Genomic DNA, 23,308 nt, shown 5'->3' on the forward strand with positions numbered 1-23,308 from the left:
ATTTCAGCACTACTGCATGACAGACAGTCATGTTGTGTAGGAGTGTGGGTGTGGATTCTGATGATTCTGCAATGTTAGCCTGAATTATAAAAAGGAAGTGAAAGCATCCCAGTCAAAGTGGAGGGACTCAGTGAAGAAGGCAGTGGTCATTACTGAGGTAGGAACAATTCTCACTGTAAGAAAAGTTAAGATTGTACATATTACTTAGGAATCAATTAAAATTTGAAAACCATAATGGAGACTTTAATTAGTGATCATATTTCACAGCCCTCAGCAAAATGTATTGTTGCAAATATACATTGTTGTAAAATGTTGACCTGAGAAATGTGATTTGAACTTGAAGTGTTAACTGTCCTGAGATCTGAACTCTAACTAATTCATCTGGCCAGAAATCTGGCAGCTACAATCTAGCACTGTTGGCAATGGTGTCAGCCAATCATTCAATATAAAATATAGAATAAAAAAATATAGTGGCAATTAGCATTATGGACTTTCAGATTTGTCTCTATTCATCTCACAAGCTAAAATTCTACAAAAAGATTTTTCTGAGACGGATGCAGTTTGGTGAGAAGCACTGCTGCTATGATTTGTGAGACTAAAGAGCTTAGTAGTCAGTCTAAACAACATCATGAGGTTTTAATATGAACTCTATGGACTTCTGAAGTCTCACTGCTCTGCAGCAGAATTTCCTGAAATTCGAACTGCAAATAGTGTTTTAATACACTTCCTGAAAATGCACTTTAAAAGTTGAACTTAAATTTCACTAAAAATATATTTTACTGGAGAATATTTATTTAAGTCAGTATATTTAAAATAAGTACACATTTATATAAATGTCCTGGAAAAATACTTTGCAGTATTTAGACAACTACACTTACAGTAAGTATGATTTTTTGTTCACTTGGGATTATTTTCTTGAAATTCTGTCAACTGTGTATTCATCATTGCTTTATTTGTCTTCGGTCTTGTAGGCTGCCATCATGGGGGAGTGGTCCTTCCTGGCTGCTTTGTTGGACAAGGTGCAGTCACACTCCACTGTAGTGGGGAAAGTCTGGATGAGTGTTCTTTTCCTCTTCAGGATCTTCATTCTGGCGTCTGGTGTTGATAAAATATGGGGAGATGAACAAGCAAACATGAACTGCAACACCAAAAGCCCTGGCTGCAAGAACGCCTGCTACGATCGATCCTTCCCTATGTCTCACACACGTTTCTGGGTCCTCCAGATCCTCTTTGTCTCCACACCGACTCTCATCTACCTGGGCCACGTCCTGCTGGTGATTCGCAAAGAAAACAAGCTGAGGAGACGCGTGGAGCGCAAACTTGGAATGAATGGGATGATTAAAGTTCCAAAGTATTCAGATGAAAATGGCAAAGTGCAGCTCAAGGGTGTCCTTCTGGCCAGCTACATGATGCAGCTGCTGTTCAAGATCCTGCTTGAAGTGGCATTCATTGTAGGCCAGTATTACCTATATGGCTTCATACTTATGCCTACTAAGATTTCATTCCCTGACTACCCCTGTCCAGCACCAGTAGACTGCTTCATAAGTCGTCCCACAGAAAAAACAATTTTTATTGTCTTTATGTTGGCGATGGCTGTCCTCTCAGTGATCCTCAACATCGTGGAGATGTTCCACCTGATGGTCTCAAAAATAAAAGAGAAGAAAATGAGGAGCAATGGCTCAATTCTCCCAGAGATCAAACCAGACCACAATTCAGCTGAGAGAGTTACACTTTGTTGAAGGACTGCGGACAGAGATCTTCACCTTTCACATGGATCCTGAGCTAATCTGCATAAGTTGTATCCAGTTTTAAAATCCCTGAGTACTACATCCATCTTGTGTACCTACAGCAATACATTGTATCTTTTACTTTTTACTTCAAGCTTCAAATAAATCAGCTCTGCGATCAGTAGCAGGATAGTAGACAATCCTATACTAGTACATACAAGTGGTAGATGCAATCGGACACTGTCTGATCCAGCAGGGACTGAATGTGCAGTTGTCCTTGTGTGGAACTTTAACAGACCTCTGTGTTTACACTTAAAGTGGGGGAATCTTGAAATATGATTGAAAAAAAAGACATATATCAAATGTGCATCAGGTAAATATCTATCTGGTGAGTCAGTGGCTTAAAAGGTCTTTCCTTCATCAGACTGCGCTTATTGTAAAGCCTTCACTTAAACACCATGTTGATTGACTTTGGTTCATTTCAGAATGTTGCTTTTTATATGTTTGAACTGTCACACTATATATTTTACATAATGGAGTACAATAAATTTTGTATTGCTGAGTTTCATGGGTGAAAACACATTTGTTTATTCTACTGAGGCAGTGGAATACTCTTCCTTTAGGCCTTAAACTGATTTTTAATCATGAAATCAATTGATCAATAAAGAAGTGTAAAGATTGGATGATGTACTTCGGCTTTATACCTTTACCTTTGAACTCGACAAGGGAATAGTACGCAGCACAGGACCTGGACATCAAAATGAATACCAGGAGTGAATCAAAGCCAAACTACATTATCCCACTCCTAACACTGCTAGTTACCACAGATGTGAATCACTGTTATTACATTTTGATTGACAGTCTTACACTAAAACATTCTCAGAATATTTATGGATTTGCTTTTAGGGATGTTAAAACTTATAATGCCAGGTAGCACATGGAGAAACAAGTGTACAGTTCAAGGCCGCTTTAAGAAATCTGAATGAGTTTGCCACAATTTGAAGTACAATCAGTTGATATTAGCACTATTAAAATTCACTCAACAGAAAATATAACTCCCGATGGGGGACTGAAGAACTGCTTTCAGGTCAGGTGTAAGTCTTTTGGTGGAGATACAAAGTATATCAGGAGGACTCTCAGTCATCTTGGAACATCTAAGAACATCAGTAGGAACCAACTTTTTAAGAGAGTCAGTGCACCATATAAATGAAGGTGTTGGGGTGCATGTCGAGTGTGTGCTGTGCTTTTTGAGATATTTTAGGGTACAGATCCGCCGAACAGCATCCACCCATCATGTTGAAACCTAACAAAAGTGAACTCAAGATTAGTTGCTAGTGTGCAGTTAACCACTTTTATTTACACAGATATACTTTAAAACACACATATTTGTACTTTAACAGATTAAAATTTAAATATATATTTTTTTTGATTACTTGATTATAGAAGTTAATCCTTGATCTCCAGGATCAGGATGTGTGCCAATGTTGTCAATTCAAGATTGACTTACTAGCTTTCTGAGCTTTCAACTTCATCTCGTGGTTTTCATCAGTAGAATGGACTTGGCTCAGTTGTCATCATAAATTTTACAACTTTGGTCTCATTGTCACAAGTAGTTACATGAGGGGAGATGTCTGTCTCTGGTGACCAATGTGAACGGTCTCCACTGACTCCTGGTTGATGACCTTTGACCCCTCCCCAGTCAATACTTACATTCCTTTGAAAAGTACTTCAAAAATCCTGTAAATTAATAAAAGCTACCCTATTTCTTGACTTGCAAAATAAGGGGGGAGAGAGAGAGACAGAGGGAGAGAGAGAGACAGAGGGAGAGAGAGAGAGAGACAGAGTGAGAGAGGGAGAGAGAGATGTCAAAAGCTTGGAAAGTAAGACCACAACTACGTGCATGACTCATAACTGTTAAAATCCAAGAGCTAAGTAGGAAGTCTTGTTTTTTATAACAAGAGTAGGTTGGCACTTTGAAGAAGTGTGATTTTCTCATTTCTCTAAAACTGGATGTATTTCCCCATGCAGTGTGTCTTAATAATAATAATGTACACTGCTCAAAAAAATAAAGAGAACACTAAAATAACACCACCTAGATCTGAATGAATGAAATATTCTTATTAAATACTTTGTTCTTTACATAGTTGAACGTGCTGACAACAAAATCACACAAAAATTATCAATGGAAATCAAATTTATTAATCCATGGAGGTCTGGATTTCAAAATTAAAGTGGAAACACTCTACAGGCTGATCCAACTTTCATGTAATGTTCTTCAAACAAGTCAAAATGAGGCTCAGTAGTGTGTGTGGCCTCCACGTGCCTGTATGACCCCCCTACAACGCCTGGGCATGCTCCTGATGAGGTGGTGGATGGTTTCCTGAGGGATCTCCTCCCAGACCTGGACTAAAGCATCCGCCAACTCCTGGACAGTCTGCGGTGCAATGTGGCGTTGGTGGATGGAGCGAGACATGATGTCCCAGACGTGCTCAGTTGGATTCAGGTCTGGGAAACGGGGGAGGCAGTCCATAGCATCAATGCCTTCGTCTTGCAGGAACTGCTGACACACTCCAGCCACATGAGGTCTAGCATTGTCTTGCATTAGGAGGAATCAGGGCCCACCACACCAGCATATGGTCTAACAAGGGGTCTGAGGATCTCACCTCGGTACCTAATGGCAGTCAGGCTACCGCTGGTGAGCACATGGAGGGCTGTGTGACCCCCCAAAGAAATGCCACCCCACACCATTACTGAGCCACTGCCAAACCGGTCATGCTGGAGATTGTTGCAGGCAGCAGAACGTTCTCCACGGAGTCTCCAGTCCACTCCTGTCACGTATCTCACATGTGCTCAGTGTGAACCTGCTTTCATCTGTGAAGAGCACAGGGTGCTAGAGGAGAATTTGCCAATCTTGGTGTTCTCTGGCAAGTGCCAAACGTCCTGCATGGTGTGGGGCTGTAAGCACCACCCCCACCTGTCTGTTTCTGACCGTTTGAGCAGACACATGCACATTTGTGGCCTGCTGGAGGTCATTTTGCAGGGCTCTGGCAGTGCTCCTCCTGTTCCTCCTTGCAGAAAGGCGGAGGTAGCAGTCCTGCTGCTGGGTTGTTGCTATCCTACGGCCTCCTCCATCTCTCCTGATGTACTGGCCTGTCTCCTGGTAGCACCTCTATGCTCTGGACACTACGCTGACAAACACAGCAAACCTTCTTGCCACAGCTCACATTGATGTGCCATCCTGTATGAGCTGCACTACCTGAGCCACTTGTGTGGGTTGTAGACTCCGTCTCATGCTACCACTAGAGTGAAAGCACCGCCAGCATCCAAAAGTGACCAAAACATCAGCCAGAAAGTACAGGAACTGAGAAGTGGTCTGTGGTCACCACCTGCAGTACCTGTTGTCTACTCCATTTGCACAACAGCATGTGAAACTGATTGTCAATCAGTGTTGCTTCCTAAGTGGACACTTTGATTTCACAGAAGTGTGAATGACTTGGAGTTACATTGTGTTGTTTAAGTGTTGCCTTTATTTTTTTTGAGCAGTGTATATAGGTCATACTACAACTCATACTGACAATGTTAACTTGGGTGTGGATGTAGGTGCAAAGCAAAATGTGGCATTAGCTGCTGAGCGACATAGATAAATGGAGTATCAGGCCTTATAGAGCCTGACAAAACTAAAAGTTAAAGTGGAAAAACACCTTTTAACTTTAGCATTAATTCAGCAGGAGCAGGAGATGATGTCTGTAGGGCATACAGAACTCACAGAACAGACATTGTGTGACACGACACCTACGGTACACCTACACAACTGAGAACATCCCACAAGAGATATCACGCATTCAGATCAGGTACACTGTATATCAAAAGTGAAATGATGTATGTGCTGGAAATCAAATCGTTTAACTGAGCTAATGTCATGCAAATCACCAGCATTTTTATTAAACCACAAGAAACACGAAGACGACTGATGTTGGGGAAAATATTAGATATAATAGCTGATGGTCTTATTTGTTTAGGTTTAATATTTGCAACTAAACCAGCCAAAACTCACCAAACTCACCATCATGCAGCTAATTAATTTGTCTGGACTCTAGCTGCTGTAACTGAGATCCACAGTCGAATCAGGCATTAAATTCTCCAATGATTTAACATTTATTCTCAGGCTACAGAAGGTAGCTAAAGTCATACATCAGGCACATGCCCCACAGAAAAATGTGATGTAAAATACTTTATTTATTCACATACACATAGTTGAGACTTGCCTATGATTTCAGATTTTAGCTTTCTTTGAAACCTCTTGGTCCCAGTCAGTGTCAAGAACATCATTACTCAAGTCAACAGAGCCAAACAGAGACAGTCCTGAAAATGGACCCTTGGAAACACCAACACTAGTTGGTGGAGGGCGCAGCTCGAAACACTTTCTTTTCTTCTGACTGACAGTGTTTTGATAGTGAACAGGACCAGCATTCACCATTTTAACACTGTTAAGGTTTGCAGTATAAATAGGCTTTGTCACATTTCCCTTGCACTCAGACATTGCTTTGGTTGGTGACTCTGTCCCTTGTTCATGTTTCTGCCCTGGTGTGAACTCTGTGGCTGTGGGGTGATGTAATTTGTCCTTTACTTTGCCCATGATGACTTCAGTTTTGGTCTTCTTTCCTAAGAGGCTGTGGTCAGGGGAATTTACAGGTTCGTTGTCTTTAGAATTCCCTCTCAGGCATTCAGCGTGGTCTCTTTTAAGTGGACTTTTTTCCACTCCAGTAGGAGGATTTTTTTCCTCTTTTGTTTGAGCTGTGCTCATGGGTTCAGTTCTGCAGGTGAACGAGAATCTTGAGAGTTTAGCCGAGGCTGAGGAGGCCACAGTGGACTTGGTGCAGCCTGATTTGGATGGTGCTGGGTCAGTGATGGAAGTGTTTGGTTTTAAAGGTGGGATGCAAGTAAAGCTACTAACTTTAGTTTCATCACCCGTGTTGACTCTGGTTCTTTGTTGTTTACAAAGACTTTCTGTATAGTCTCTCTCCTTCATTATACCTACAGTTTTTCTGCATGTCACTTCATCCTCTCCAGAGGGAAAAGCACCCTTATCAAGCTCTTCTGATGTAAAACAAATACTGGCTTCAGACCTACTGTTTTCCACCTCACTGGCACAGCTCACCTGTTTTCTCCTGCTTCCACTGCCGGAAAAACTTTGGTACTGGTCCTGTCTTTTCTTCTTCTTGGTGTCTGTAAGTGGTCCAGCTGAGTCATTACAACTAACTGGCTTGTGTTGACTTCTGTTTTCTGTGCAGGTGTGAAGGCCTCTGCTGCCTGGGTTAGATCCAGTCTGGAACTCTGTGCTGATGTCGGAGCTGGCATTGAGGTTGTGGTTGTGGATCGGTCTCATCTTCCTTGGTTTGAACATAAAGTCTGACAACTTTGCATGCAATTCTTTACTTGTTTCAGCTTCAGTGGTTATTTTTTCCCTTTGTGCAGCACTAATGTTCTTAATCTCAATCTTGTCTTCTTTTGCAAATCGACTTTGTTTTCCAGAGCACAGGTTATCCTGACCTAGGTTTTTTGAGAGGCAGTTCTTATTGGATGACACTGTGCTGCTAGTGTGGGATTCTGAAGTAGTCACATTTTTACTTGCACCATCTCCGGACACCACCCTCTCTTCACGTCCGCCTCCTCCCTCTTTGTCACGCTGCTGATGATTCAGCTCCAGCTCCCTGAGTCTTCTGTCTCTCAGACTCTTGGAGACTTTCTGAAAGACACATCCCAATGACTCTGGATGACGTTTCTCTTTCTGTCTCTCAGAGTGCATCATCTCTTCTTGGGTTATAGAGCTTCTTCCTTTAATGTTTTCATTTTTTTCACTCCTTTGGTTTTCTTCCTCTGAAGCAGAGGTTATTGTTCCAAAATGATTTGAAACGACATCATTGTTTAAGATCAAGTCAGTATTGCTCAGAATATCCCTCCCAGTTTGACAGTTTGGCTGTTCGGTTCCTGCAGACATTTCTGATGAACTAGAGTTTGGTTTTCTATTTAGGTTTTCTTGAGTTGAAGTAATTATGGGCAAGGCCACATCATCTGGCAGCAGTGGTGGAGTGATGGAGTGGAACCAGTCCAAGCCATCACTGTTGCAGTCACTGGTAATATCAAAGCTGTGTGCTTTGTTGATGGAGTTTGTGTCTCTGAGTTGATGCTGGTAACCATCAGTTGGTGGGGAGGCCTCTGAGGTCCTGTTCTTTAGCCTAGTGAACACAGAAAATGCAGATTAAGTCCTATGGCATGATGTTAAATGCTATAGGAACCCTGATCTATGTGCAGTTATGTGTCAGAGAACTCTCCATGGTCATCCAAAAACTACTGAAAACACATTTAACATGACAATGCACCTGTGCACAAAGCCAGGTGCATAAATGATGGTTCTCTCAAGTTTGCTGTGTAAGTATTAAGAAGAGAAAATACAACCACAAGATGAGACAAAAACTATACTGATCATGTTCATCCCAGTAAAGGAACATGTCACCCAGTGTAACAGTATGGGTGTTTTATGGTTTATTTTCATAGTTTTTGTACAACTGCAGAGTCTGATGGCAGGGATCATGCTACATGGACAATACACAGTTGGATTAGGAAGCTGTTAGGCAGTTTGGCTTTGGGAGCTTTGTGATTTCTTGACAGGTATAAAAAAAATAGAGCAAAAGGCACATCCAGGAAGCACTGATGGGCACAGTGGGAGCACTATAACTAGGACTCAAAGGGAAAAACCTTAAACACTGTTACTCACCTGGCCAGTCTGTCCATCTCCTTCTGAAGGAGCAGTGGCAGGTTCAGTGCCTCTAGCAGTATCTGACACTGAGTTTGATACTGCTGACAGGGGTTAGCAGGGAATGAGGTGAGTAATGCATTTACATTTCCCAGCAGTGCACCGCCCTAAAGGAGGAGTACATCACATAGTCACGGACAACCACAGGATTATTATTAACACTTTTCTTAAAGTTTAAGTGTGTTGTGGCTGTGCCTTTTTTTGGCTAGTGGCTGAAAACTGACACGTATCCCATAATGGACAAAACACATCACTAACACTGCAAGGTGTAAAACCAACGGTTTCAAATAAGAAACAAACAAAAAGAAGAACGGGAAATAATATTAGTGATCATTATTTGTGGAGCAAAGTATGTCTTTTGTTTTCTCCCCACCTGCATGGAGCACTCCATGACAGACACAGCCATGACAGCATCCTCTATGGTCACAGTCTCTCTGTACATGAGCCTGGCATGGGCTGTAGGGTTAAAAACAACTGTTTAAGTGGTACTGCTGGTTTCAGCTGTTTCTACACAATTCAATTCATTTGCATTTTTGTTTTGCAGTGTTTGCTTTTACATTTAAAGAAATGAACTAAGTTGATTAGTCAGCAGGAAACCTACCACTTGGAAGAAGTTTTTCCACCAAGACAATGAGCTGAAGCATAAAGTTAAAGCAACACAGGAATGGCTTCAAAACAACAACATTCATGACAGAGCTTGAGCAGTTTTGCAAAGAATGGTTAAAAACTGTAGTCAAGCTGACAGACACTTATACACGCAGCCTCAAGGCTGACTTACAGGGGTGAATGCTTCAACTAAGTACTTTCAGGCCTGGAATTTAAGGATAACTTTCGTTTTTTACAACCTGGACCTTATTTGTAGCATTAAATAAGACCATTTACTCACCCAGACAACTTTGGTGGCATTTGGAGTCGTTTTGAAGAAATTAGCCCCAGAGGAGCGGCGCGTATATCCGTATATCCGCTCCTCTGGGGCTAATTTCTTCAAAACGACTCCAAATGCCACCAAAGTTGTCTGGGTAAGTAAATGGTCGTAATTAATGCTACAAATAAGGTCCAGGTTATAAAAAACGAAAGTTATCCTTTAAGTCAATTTTAGGGCAAGGCCACTTTGGCCTTTAATAAATACAAATTTATAAGGGGTGATCAAGATAAATCTGTGGTCAGTAAAGTGTCAACATCCAAGCAACTATAAGCATTTGAGTCTAAGATCATAAGCAGTCACAAAAATGACTTTAAACAAGTTTTTACACATTGAACACACTGATGAGAAACTTAACTGACTGACTGCACAGCGACTTTGTGAACAATGTACATTCATAACATTTTGCAGTAACATGCTTGTAAAAATTTTATCAGTCTGCAGACACACAGCAGCTGACAGACAGAGGAGGTCAGATTATACAGAGAAATATTTGCTGTTTCTGGGTGAATACATGTGATTGTTACTTATAAAAGGGAGCTACAAATAGGGCGACAAGAATGCTGAGTTTTCATGTTTCATCATGAGTCATTAATAACTGCATCAAGCACGTCATATTTAGGACAGTAGTCTAAAAACACGTACAGAGATGGCAACCATTGACTGCATACAGACGTTAGAAACTGACTTCAATTAGCTGATAATTAGCCTGATCAGCCACCGTCACTAATCAGTACAAACACACATCATTAGACTGTAAACCATAAATCAGAACACAAGATAAAGGCGCCATATGTTAATTCACAGTGAAGCATCAGGGTAAAAAAATAGGCGGCTTGCCCGGCATGCGTTTATTTTGAGTTTACTGCGTCCTCTTGGACACATACCTATCAGTATCACTGGACATTGAATATTACTGAATGCTGCACACAGATAAGTGGCAAGTCAGATCTCACAGCGACTTATAATCTATGTACAACCGTAATAATATGCAGTAACATGCTTGTAAACTTTAGAAAACACATGTATGAATAATAATTAATTAATAATAGTGTTAAGCTGCTTGTGCTTATCACATAACGCTATGATAATTGCAATGAAAATTTCATTGACATGCTCAATGACAATAAAGACTCTTGAATCTTGAATAATTGTTTGCTAGTGTGTTAGCTGTTACCGTTTACGAGGTGAGAGAAATCCCACACTGCTGCTGACATCCAGCTGATGACGCAGACTCTGGGAAACCTGAGTCTGTTCATTTTGTGGGTCACAAGTAGCTCTGAATGAGGAAATCTGCAACTTTCTTTTGAGGGCACAATGGCCAGGTCAAAACAGGGTTTGCCAAACTGGCTGTGTGGTAGAAGGGGCATTGCAACCTCATCCCAGGGAATCCATGGCACTGTCCATTTGGCCTTGGTATAACTCCTGACATGCACTTCAGATCACTTTGTAGAGATATGTTTTCAGTTTATTAAGGGGCCTTTTTCTGTTAACCAGTGCTCAGGTCATTTTTGTGACTGCATATAATCATAGACTCAAATGCTAATAATAGCATGGGTGCTGGGAAACTTGTTCAGATTAATCTTGATCATCCCTTATAAATCTGTTTATCAAAGGGCAAAGTGGCCTTGCCCTAAAATGACTTAATTCCAGTCCTGATATCATCCTGTATAGGTAATGTTATAGTCACAGATTCGTTATAAGTAGAGGCTGGATCAGTCATCTTAGCTAAGAATTTGCTAAATCTTCTCTGGTGAAGATCAAAATGGAGTTGAACAGAGCGAGCTGAGCCACTGAATGTATTACTGATAGAAGAACTCACGCTTGTTTTGAGTTAAACTGAATTGATGTAAGATTCTTGATTTCACCATTTATTTACTGAAATGGCCAAAAAGCAAAATATTAGGATGTGGCAGAGGGCACGGTGGCCTAGATGGATACTGACATAAGCCATTCAGTTCAATCGACAGACTGTCTCAAACCTCTTGCGACCTTGCAGACTCAGTTCGTCTGGAACACAACCCTGCAATCTGTATTGGAAAAAATGATTGTGTAATGGAAGCAGTGGCATGCCCGTGGGTTAAGCACTATGAGAGGTGTTTTTGAGGACATTGTCTGTGCGTTGAGCTTAAATGCCTCTGCACGCACTTATAGCTATCTGTGAAGGCCCAGCATAAAATTTATTTTGACATTGTAGTAAAATTGACAGTGTTCAAAGTGAAAGCTGAATACTTGGAATTCACAATTAGGCAAGAATAAGACCTGACCACAACCCATAAATCAGCCTCAAAGACTGAGGTCAACTCGAGGTCAACTTGATTTCAAACTGACCGAACAAAGATTCAATCAAAACTCTGTCCTCACCTTCAGCCAGTCTACTCAGACTCTCTAACATGCGGATGGTGGTGCGGGCAGAGTTGCGGCCATCACTCTGTCTCTGCAGCTGGTAGTAACGTGTCAGGATGCTGCCAGCCTCCTCAGACACCTGTGGCTGCAAGCGTTTAATCACACTGAAATAAGCCTTCATTTTCTCCATCGACCACAGGCTGGAAGACTCAACACACAACCCTGAGAGCAAGACAAAAACAAGAGCACTGATATCTATTCTTTCATCATGAAGGTCAAGTAAGGGCTGCTTGATGCGACAAAAGTTATCCTGCAATAATTAGCACAGCATTACATCATTATTGATGTTATGATACTAAATCACAATGAAAGTATTTAAATCATTCCTTCACAAAAACAGTATCACCAATTAATCCACATCATTGAGTATATTTTTCTGTGTTCTGATGAAAAAACATTTTCTATAAATCTATGTTCATTGGTATTCAACATCTATGTTCAGTGTACATGTTCTACCTTGAATGATGTTGAATAACATTTTCAATGTACGGATGACATATATAATAAACAATCATTAAAATATAAAAGTCAAAATTAAATCACTTAACTTAGAATTTAATTTCCAAATTTAAAAGCACATCCACTACCTCTGTCCTCCAGAATAAAAGAGGAGATGATGCGGTCCCACTCTGTGTTTCTGGTGTCCATCAGAACTAGAACAAGGTCAAAACGACTCAGCAAAGGGCTGGCCAGAGCTACATTCACAGACAACGGCTCGTTGGGATCGTACTGTCCTTTGGGGTTGGTGGCTGCCAGGATGGTGGTTCGAGTGTTCAGCTTACACACTATACTGTAAAGAGGAGCAAGAATGTAAAGATAGGGAATCTTCATGTTAACAACCATCTTAATCTTTCTTACCAACAAGAATATTCCGTGTGCATCAAGTTTCTCAAGAGAAACAGCTGGGCAGTACTCAGTCTTTGACTATTAGCAGCTTATTTCTAGGATAATGTTGTGGGGGACTGCACGAACAATCTAACCACTACCACAAGAGATTACCACAATCATCTCTTGCCTCAAGCTGGTGGCAGCACTCCAGTAATCCTTTTAACAAATACTCAAGGGATTAAGTCTCTTTCCCCCCCACACATCCAGCAGGGATCTTAAATAATCAATTCAAGGTTGAGTAGTGGCACTGGAAATACCAGGAACACTGTTTTGGCCGTGTGGAACATTGGCTGTTCACATCAACAGCATGTCAGTCTGTAGCATTTGACTAGGAGCAGGGGTGCTTGTTAGAGTTCAGAGTTCATCTATACCATTACAATTCCCTTAACAATCCCTAACAACCAGATTATTCAAACATACCAGCAGACAACACTACACTAAACAATGTACCCGCTAAATATCAGCATGATTGTCTTGATTATTAGCATGAGTAAATTAGCATTTAGCTCGAGCACCTCAGTGAATCACAAAAAAATCATAATGACAAAAGTTAATTAGAGCTTAGATCAGTGGCTTCTTTGTCGAAAGGTGCACCTATATGAAGATGAAATTCCCACTTTTTTTTACTCAAAATATTCATGTATGCATCCTCATGAATGTAGAATATATTGTGTTATAATGTACAGTATGTAGAAGCTATATTGCATCTCAGATAGACAAATAAATGACTCGATCACATTTTATCAAAACTAAAACTACTATTAATTGTCTTGTTTTTGTTTTTTGCTACATACGTGGGACGAGCCAAGTGATAATGGGTCCCTGTCTGTGAAAGCAGAGTGTGTTGAGCCGAGACAGAACAGAGGACAATGCCATTTGCATGTCCTGCTGCATGAAAATATGTTCCCTAATGCTCTTTTTCATGTACATCATTGACAAGAAGGCAAGCTTTTTTAAGTATGTGCTCAGGAATGGTAGTAAAACGAAAAACGGCACCCTACGACAGATTGGAGCGTTCTTTGCTACCTGCAACCAGAAGGTATCACCTGAAAAATCTGTTGTGTGAAAACTGTAGACTTGTCGATCGGCAGGGAAAATTTGCTGCTGACTGTGACTGACTGGCTGTAGTTGTTATTAAGTTTTCCATGGCAAATGCTTAAGGTGTATCGCTATAGATCTAGTTTTTTGGTTTAGAGTGTCACCAGTGTGCAGCATCTGCTAAGATGGCTAACCTACACAGAAAGATACAGAACATTAAAGCCAGTGAGAACCAGCTGTGCAACAGAAATAAAGCTCAAACTCATCAAATTAATGCCACTGATGGCAATTTTCCATATCTAGCTGTTGTATTTTTTTTTCCATTGAAACAAGAACATGCTATCTGCGTGTTCGTAAAGGCCTAGCAGTGGGGTGGTATGCATGTTTTTCAAGACAAACTTGCACTGCAACCTCCATCAGTCACATAACACTCACCAGACGTACTGGTTCCTTAAGAATCTCCCATTAAATAAAAAAATATTTATAAAACTCAACGATTCAACAATTACATTGTCAGGATATGGTGAAACAGAACATGCTGTGGACCTGGCTATCATGCCTGGTGGTATTTTGTCTGAAGCAGAATTCTATTCTTCGTGTGCACATGTATGCATGACTTACCCAGCTTTGGCCACACTGATAGATTGCTGCTCCATAGCTTCATGGATGCTGATGCGGTCATGTTCCTTGATGCTGTTGAATTCATCAATGCAGCACAAACCACCATCTGACAGGACCAGGGCTCCTGCCTCCAAATGCCAATCACCTCCGTCTTTCACCGCTGCTACTGTCAGTCCTTCAGAACAAATTCAGCTTAATACAGTAATACACAAAACTGGATATGTTTATATGTGTATAGTGCATATGTATAGCATGTACAATTCTTAATATGAGATTATTGATCTCTTGATGACAAATTCCTGATAAATGGTTAATATGAGGCACTAAAAACAAACTCCTTTAACCTGACAGCCAAGAGTGAACATGACGTACCTGCACTTGTTGATCCAATTCCAGCTGTGAGTACAGAGCGAGGCATGATCTTAGCTGCATATTTCAGGAACTGAGACTTCCCTGTGCCAGGGTCACCAACCAGCAACATATGACACTCACCTAGAGAGGACAACTCCACATTGACACAACATTCCACAAAAGACTGCTTTTTCCAACGACAAAAACCAACAGAAAGCAAACATTTGTCACAGTTGCCATATTGTTTTGGTCATAGGTTGTCATTTCTTTTTTATTTGTTGTCATTTTCAAAAGTGCAGGTCTTACCTTATGAGACTGCTAGAGGGCAGACGCCAGAAAGATGATGGACTATGAATGACAACCCCATTCCAAGCATTCCAAGTATTTGGGTATGGACTGTTTCTGTGTCTAACTGTTAACCTAAACAAGCTGAAACTGACTCAGAGCCTAGTGCACAGATGTTAACGCGAAAGGGGACATGAACAGGGCCAGTCCATCTGCACATTCAGGTGGATTGCATTTTCTTGTTGAGTGGAAACACAGGCTTTCACGCATGCAAGTTAGTAGCTCAACTAAATCCCCCAGAGTGAAAATAAACCATTTTACCCGTACTGCCCATGCTGTGACAATATATTTTATAATAAAGATGCAAACTCTTTGGCTTGGAGGTCATAAAATGTGCTAAAATGTAATTAATTTAACTGTCCTTCTTTTCAGATGCCTAATTTAAATACATAGTAAATGAAAGACATACCTCTGATCTTGGTCCCAGAACAATCTATTCTCTGCACCCCGCCAGCCAGCACCATGGCCACTGCCAGTTTAACCAAATACATGCCAAACACCTGTGGGCACAGGCTCAACAAAACCTGGTTCCTACCTACAGAGAGAGGGGATGAGAACAACATTTTAAAAGAGAAATAAAAATAAAACAAGAAATAAAAATGTAGTTAAGTTTTTAATGTTATGAGGCAAATTCTTACATACCAGCTATGGGATCATGTTTGTAGCTATTCCAGAACTGCTCAAACTCTTTCTGAACATCCTTCATGACCAGAGCAGCAGCAGCCTGCTGGTTGTTCACTTCTATGTTGTTAGCTTTGAGGACCAGCTCCACATCACAGCAAGTGCCATCAAAAAAGGGCTTCCAGCGTTGGCACACCACCCCATATACAGTCACATCATCTCCTAGGAGCATCCCGTACAGTCCAAAATTACTGAAAGCTACAGCATGAGCACGACCATTGCACAGTCATGATTAGGTGAAAATGAATATAGGTCCAATAAGGTATTTTGTATTTTATACTGGTGTTCTGTCATCACCAAAAGGCAGTTGGTGATGTGACTGTGGATTTCCACACCATCATCACGGCCAGTCAATATAATGACACAGACACAGCTTTGCGTTGCTTTGGTACTCATGTGCATGGATGTTTAATCTGATTTGGACCTCACCTTGAGTTGCATCTATTTTATTGGCTGTTAAGCAGAGCTGGTAGTATGTGTATCTTGCCTAACCTTGCTTTGTACAGTTCTTACCAGATTTACAACTGTCAACCAGGTCATCCTCCAGAATCACAACCATAGAACGAGGAATACTGCCAACTGACAGCCTCTGTGCCTGTGGGGGGAGGGGGGCAAGATTTATACTGACCAAAGATGCAATCCATACTTCATACACTCCACCAGTAATCTCTTTATCTGGAGAAAACAATCATAATACCACAAGACAAATCAATTTGGGAAAAAAATTAGGATCACATGCATAATTGTCCTACTTGTTCTTGTATCTTGATTTCCTGGTAGTCCCTGCAGGCAGCAGGTTCAGATCCTTCAGACAGACAGGTGAATGTGTAGGAGTTACAGCCATCAGGATTTGGACAAGCCACCAGTTTGACAAAGGTGTAGAACTGGTCAAAATCAGCCTGCACCGTGAAAACATGACGACACTTGGTGCACATGTAATCCCGTTCATATTCCAGAACCTATGAGAGATGGAGAAGGCACAGATTCAAAGTACAACCTTAATCGTAAAAAAGGTGGGATGCGGTGTAAAACATAAATAAAAATAGAATGCAAACAAACTGTTTCCATAAATAGTGCAACAGGAACAAAGAGTTCCTGAGCCCATGCAGTAATCTCTTTTAAACAATCATTTGTTCACAAAGTGGTGAACCTCACCCCCACCCCATCCCTGCTTGTGAACAAGTGAGCATTTGGAGAAAAGAGGTAAAACATGAAATATATTGTCTTTGTACTGTTTTCAAATTAGTATTTGTACAGTATTAGTATTATTTGATTTACACAGCGTCCCAACTTTTTGGGAATCAGGATTATACAACTCAAAAAAAAAGAAAAAATAATTTAGACATGGTAACACTCACATCTAACAGCACATTTGTGGCCTCATTGTTAAGACACAGGGCTACAGTGGACACTTCATTTTCAATTTAAAGTGAACAATTTGAATTACAAGCAATTTTGTTCCTCACTCATCCAAAGTAAAAAAAAAACTAACAAACAAAAAAACTTAATTTTGTTCAAATTTATGATTTTATCTATTTTCTTCCTGCTCAAAAGCAAAACATTCAAAACATGATGGTGTGGCCTTAACCACCTGCACATCGACGCCAGGAACGCTACCACAGGTCCTTCATACCAACAGCTGTCAGAGTGCTCAATTCCAGCACTGCTTAATGTAGCACTGGGTCCATGTTCAGACTGTTTTTTGCACCGATGTGTGATTTATTATTCAAGAATTGCCTTACTGAACATGTGTCATGCTGTTACCTTGGTAACACTGGTGCGTATGACAGTACCAGTGACAGACAAAAAGTGCCCTACATCTCTGGACCTGGGAATGGTGTCTCTGGTCAGCTCTGGACACACTGGCAGACCTGGGCACACATATAGGTCAATTAATAATCACAAAGTACATGAATTTAATGTATTTGTTTGCAGAACAGGGTACATCAACTTCTATGTGGATAATGTTGTTCTAACAGAGATTGCAACACTGTTTTCATAACAACAAACTCTGCATCAACAAAGACATCTAGGGCCTGTTGAATGAAAAGAAGGACTTTTGGAAGGGGGACAGGGAGGACGGCTAGAGTAGAAAGCTAGAACAACTTTCTCATTTCCATCACATTTCAGAAAATAATGTGACTCCTGGAATCCAGAGACTCCCCTAAATGCTGCGTGAGTGTGACAAAAACAACAACTATTGTCTAAACACTGCTGCCAAATAGAAATTTTGTGCTTATGTGTTGTGTTATGGTGTGCAAACACCAGACTTTCTAGCCCACTCTGTGACCCTCTGCTTTGGATAAACCAGCTAAACCAGATAATCATTTCTTTAGTAGGTACAAGAGTCTGGGCAACATGCAGGAACATCTGACATCATTCCTAGTTGGATGTCTAACCTGTAATGCGGGCATGAGGAGTGTGTCTCATCCTGTGCTCCTTTGTTCTTTGTCCTCCATTGTGGATGGGATAGGCATTCTCTGATAACTCTGTGGCTTTTCTATGTAACACTTTATCAAATATAGCCAGGACATCGTTGGGATAGGCGTTGAAATAGTCACCAACCTGCCATAGATAGTAGAAATACCATGTGATTAGTGCAAACATAGATTAAATGAGTAAATACACTAAAAATGACTCCTATAATACATGAAAGCTGTTCAGAGCTTAATGCAGGTCAGCTGCTGTGCAGGAGTACAGTGTAACTGAGCAGAAGAGATTTTTTTTATTTTTTTTCAGAACTGTTTGACTGAGTTTGTTCAGTTAAACATAATCAAAATCTTAAATCCACCAATTTACTTCTATTCTTTTTTCATTCAGGAAATTGTGTTTTGAATTGCGTTGACATTACCTCCATATTGGCTTCAAACAATGTCATGGCATTAACAACAACAGGATGATGGGTCTCTTCATTAGTATCAGCAATAAGCTGGAGAATGTCCCCATGATGATGCTCTGTCAGATAGGCTTCAAACACTCTGCTAATCAGGGCTTCCTGCTCTGGGCTTATCAACATAGTGAAGTGAGGTGATGTGACCTGAACCCCTGGAAACATAGAAAAGAACAATGCAGAGGTCAGGGTTTGACAATTATACAGTCTGAGATCACACAAGGGTCATGGGATTTGGAGTTAAATAACAATTTAAAGTCCATGTGCACTCAGGTATGAGCGATTTTTGTTTTCCGCATATTTTCCACTACTCTCATTTGAAATCAAAAAGATCACCTGTGATCATCTGACAGGATGGGCTTTTCTATAGCCTTTTTGTTGATATGTGACAAAAAGGCAGAAACTAATTATTATTTATATTATCCGTTAATCTTAATGTTTCCTTCATCTTTATATAAATTAATCTTTTATCCATAAAATGTTGTGAAAATACTCATGACACTGACACTGTCTTGTGAGCCACCTGCTGTTCGCATGATGTGTTCCAGTCTGTGTTTGATGTGGACATAATTCTCTAAACGCTAAGCAAAGGTGCTTAAATGCTTCCTTTCTTATCTTCGATAATCAGCACATTAATCACAACACAGACGTCTGTCTCTCAAGAATATGTGAGACATTTTAAGCGTTATGTCAGCTTCAATAAGTAATATTTTTCACCAGGCTGTCGTTTCTATAGAACAACAGGGGGGAAAACACACGGTGCGAATCTGCTTTTAGTATCCCACATAGTTACCTTTCTATCTGTCAACCTGTTTCACCACGGCAGACCCGAGTCAGTAACATCCGCAGTAGCCTAGCATCATGTTAAGCGTGGTCGGACTCTATTTTTACTGAGGTTGCTCAGTCCTCATGAATTCTCCTTCACAACTTTCTTTGACCTCATGACGTTTTGCATCGAAGTCCAGGAAAAGTGTTTAGGAAAAGACATTAGACGATGTGCCAGCGTTTTCGCCATAACAATTAGGACATAAATTTGCTAATGAATGGAGTCTTTAACGTTAGCTGCCTGTAGCCACACAGACTCTCGGCCGTGACATCAGCCTACTCAGCTAACTGCAACACTGTTCTAATACAAACAAAGGGGGTTTTCGTACCGTATCGTCCACGGACAGAAACTTTTTATCGTAGCGCACCTTCGCTCCCTTCACTGATATAAACAAGAGACTTGCATTGCGCGGTCATAAGTGTGGGCGGGGTCTGTCCTGAACTCACTCTAAACGTCACTTCCTCTTTTTTTCTTTCAACTTTATTGAGTATAAGCAAGAACCAGAAACAATCATGTGAAGGCTTACAAACGACACAGAAGAAATACAAAGACAAAGATATCTAAATCTAATTAGAATAAGAATAAAGATAAATGAAATAAAATAAAACAAGTACATCAAAAAATAACCCTCGTTTTAACGAAGGATTTATTAAATGTTCTGTACGTATAGTTCACATTCTAAGAAGACAGGTAATATGAAACTTAGCTAAAGTATAAGTAAAATTATATATATATATATATATATATATATATATATATATATACTTACTCATCCCTTCACTTGTAACTTAAAACCCAAACAGAACATGTTGATACAATTAAGTCAAATCATAAATATAACATATGTAAACTTAGAAACCTCTTTCCACAGTCTTTTAGTGTAGTAAGAATGTTAAAAAAAATGAGGTACAGTTCCAGCAAAATCAACATGAAGCATTAATATTATTCTTAAATCTTTTAAGAAAACATAAAATGTTCTACAGGATAGAATTGGTGTATAAGCTGTTAACTGACACCTCCTTATCTAATTGGTGATGAGATATTTGTCAGGCAACAGCAAAACCTTTTGCCATCAAATATCACTTAAAATTTATTTCAATGGGTGGTGACATGAGGGATAGAAATACTCCATACAGCTCTGTTATTATTTTTAGATGGTACTAAACAGATTTTAACACAAAAGGGTGTAAATAGGATGATGTAATGAGATTTCAGTTTGGCAAGGAACAGCTTTGTGTAGAGCCAGAACCAATAGGAACCACTCTCATTTCAAGGTTACATTCCTGAGGTCGATACTGGAAAATTGAAATGGAAGATAAACTCAATGTCATGAAATTTTGAGTTGAGCAGCTGACCCACTAAAACAATGTTCCTTTCAATTCAGTTTCAGTTCACTTCAGTTTTGTTTATATAGCGCCAAATCACAACCAAAGTTGTCTCAGAACAGTTTGCATATAGAGCAGGTACAGACCAAACTCTTCATCTACAGAGACCCAACAGTTCCCTCGTGAGAAAGCACTTGGCGACATTTCCTCGCCAAGTGCTTTCTCACGAGGCAGAAACCTTGAGCAAAACCAGGCTCTGGGTGGGCGGCCATCTGCTTCAACCGGTTGGGTGAGAGAGAGAGAGACAAAGAGACAGACAGAGAGAGTGAGAAGTTCAGGGATGGACAGAAATCACAGTATTGACAGCTCTAATAGATTTATAGCTATATGAAGTACATTTGGCATAGTATATGAATATATATGTATGTGTGATATATTTATGCATGTGATGTATTAGCATATTAATAGCAGATAGTATATGAACATAGTACAGCACTAATGATCCAATAATAATGGTAGCAGAGCTAATAGCAATAAAAGTTACAGTGCATGTCTGGCAGGGCCACGACAGGAGATGCAGCTGTAATCAATAGGTCGGGTTCAGCTGTTCTCAATTCGGACCTGCAAGACGAGAAAGCACAAAGACTCCAGGGAAGAAGTCAAGTTAGTAATATGACTTGGTAAGACAGGAATGCATACAGATGGAGAGGGAGAGAAGAACACAGGAGCTTTGCGTGTCATTGGAAGGCCCTCTGCAGCAGGGCCTGGTCTAAGGCAAGCCTGAGCCAGCCCTAAGTGTAAGCTTTGTCAAAAAGGAAAGTTTTGAGCCTGCTCTTAAATGTAGAGAGGGTGTCTGCCTCCCGGACAACGACTGGAAGATGGTTCCACAGGAGAGGAGCTTGATAACTGAAGGCTCTGGGTCCCACTCTGGTTTTAGAGACTTTAGGAACCACGCGTAAAGCTGCATTCTGGGATCACAGTGCTCTACTGGGGTAATAGGGTACTTTAAGAAAAGGATGGTGCCTGACAATTTAATGCTTTGTAGGTAAGCACAAGGATTTTAAATTCTATTAAGGATTTTTACAGGGAGCCAGTGTAGAGCGGCTAATATGATCTCTTTTCCTTGTTTTTGTCAGAACATGTGCCGCAGCATTCTGGATTAGCTGGAGAGTATTTAGCAACACAATAATCCAGCCTGTAAATTACAAATGCGTGGACTAGTTTTCTGCCTGCATCGTTTTGATACAGGAAGAGCCTGATTATTACAATGTTAGGTAGGTGGAAAAAGGCAGTCCTTGAAATTTGTTTTACGTGGGAGTTAAATGACATATCCTGATCAAAGATGACTCCCAGATTCCATACAGTGGTGCTAGGGGCCAGCACTATGCCATCCATAGTTACTAGCTCATCGGATAGCGAGTTTCTAAGGTGTTTGGGCCCAAATACGATAACTTTAGTTTTGTCTGAATTTAATAACAAAAAATTGCATGTCATCCAGGTCTTTATTTTAGTCAGCTAAGGATGGGAAGTCCCAGGGCATCTATCGTAAGCTTAACCCTCCAGATTGGACGTGTGTGATGTGGTCGAGATCAAGGCTCTTTGCCAGGCTCATTGTGACTGGCTAGAAGCAGCAGAGTCCAGAGCACTCTGTTTAGCCCAGCATATCCAGCAACTGTCAGGTGGACAGGATGTATTGCCCATGTTTTCTGTCCAGGAGCTACAGTTGAGTGTGCATGGATTTTTTGTCGGCAGAGGACAACAAGCAGCAGTCTGTGGATGTCCTAATTGTCACCGACCACTTCACCAAACTTGATCATGCATTCTCGCCAAGAAGCTCTGGGATAACGTGTTCTGTGTTTACAGTTCCCAGAGAGGATACATCCCGGCGGGCTTGAAGTCCCTTTAGCAACTGCTCTCCAACTGCTACAGGTGTGTCTTTGTATATCTAATTGGTGCGATTGAAACAGTACCACGTTGCCATGTCATTAACAACTGATCTTAGGATTGCTGTGCCTGTTGGATGGTGCCACCCCTTGCATTTTGAGCAATGGACCATCATCTCTCAACTGTGTGCAGTTGTGCAGAGACAGTATACATGAAACACTTTTCTTTCCCATTTGTTTTCTCTCTTTTTCCCCCATATGGAAACTGCTTCTGACAAGTCCAGTGTAGCTACAGTTGTTCTGGAGCTGGGCAGGAGAGGTAAGTACTTCCTTCCGTTTACTTTAGGCAAAAGCCTGATTGCAGGTTTACACAGGTACCTGTTTTTGGGTGTCTCTGATTTTATTGTTGCTGTGTAAACATTTGCGCTTTGCAGTGTTTATCAAGCCTGTTTGCGACGTAGCTGTTTTCATTTCTTATGAAGTGGTAGACAACTTAGTTATAGTTAGCATTACTTTATTGCTCCAGGACAATCGCTTTCGCTCATTAGAGCGTGTACCTTATTAAGTTAATTGCGTCGGCTCCCCAGCCAG

General features: G+C 40.7%; 2 protein-coding genes across 2 annotated transcripts; one reads left to right on the forward strand and one right to left on the reverse strand.

The window, feature by feature from the left end:
• Positions 1 to 125: 125 nt before the first annotated feature.
• LOC121621725 (gap junction Cx32.2 protein-like) lies at positions 126 to 1,911 on the forward strand. Its single transcript, XM_041958311.1, has 2 exons — positions 126 to 157; positions 972 to 1,911. The coding sequence occupies exon 2, from the start codon at positions 981 to 983 to the stop codon at positions 1,737 to 1,739; it is 759 nt and encodes a 252-aa protein (XP_041814245.1). The 5' UTR covers positions 126 to 157; positions 972 to 980; the 3' UTR covers positions 1,740 to 1,911.
• A 3,438-nt stretch (positions 1,912 to 5,349) lies between these two features.
• Positions 5,350 to 19,883, reverse strand: mcm9 (minichromosome maintenance 9 homologous recombination repair factor). The gene is made up of 15 exons (XM_041958751.1): positions 19,838 to 19,883; positions 18,645 to 18,838; positions 18,193 to 18,358; positions 17,558 to 17,664; positions 16,546 to 16,752; positions 16,307 to 16,388; positions 15,755 to 15,955; positions 15,522 to 15,647; positions 14,789 to 14,908; positions 14,417 to 14,591; positions 12,457 to 12,659; positions 11,828 to 12,031; positions 8,915 to 8,997; positions 8,503 to 8,648; positions 5,350 to 7,963 (listed from the first exon to the last, which is right to left on the reverse strand). The coding sequence occupies exons 2-15, from the start codon at positions 18,807 to 18,809 to the stop codon at positions 6,001 to 6,003; spliced, it is 3,948 nt and encodes a 1,315-aa protein (XP_041814685.1). The 5' UTR covers positions 18,810 to 18,838; positions 19,838 to 19,883; the 3' UTR covers positions 5,350 to 6,000.
• Between the last annotated feature and the right edge of the window lie 3,425 nt (positions 19,884 to 23,308).

Source organism: Chelmon rostratus, chromosome 18 (genome assembly GCF_017976325.1).
Source record: "Chelmon rostratus isolate fCheRos1 chromosome 18, fCheRos1.pri, whole genome shotgun sequence".
NCBI lineage: Eukaryota > Metazoa > Chordata > Actinopteri > Chaetodontiformes > Chaetodontidae > Chelmon > Chelmon rostratus.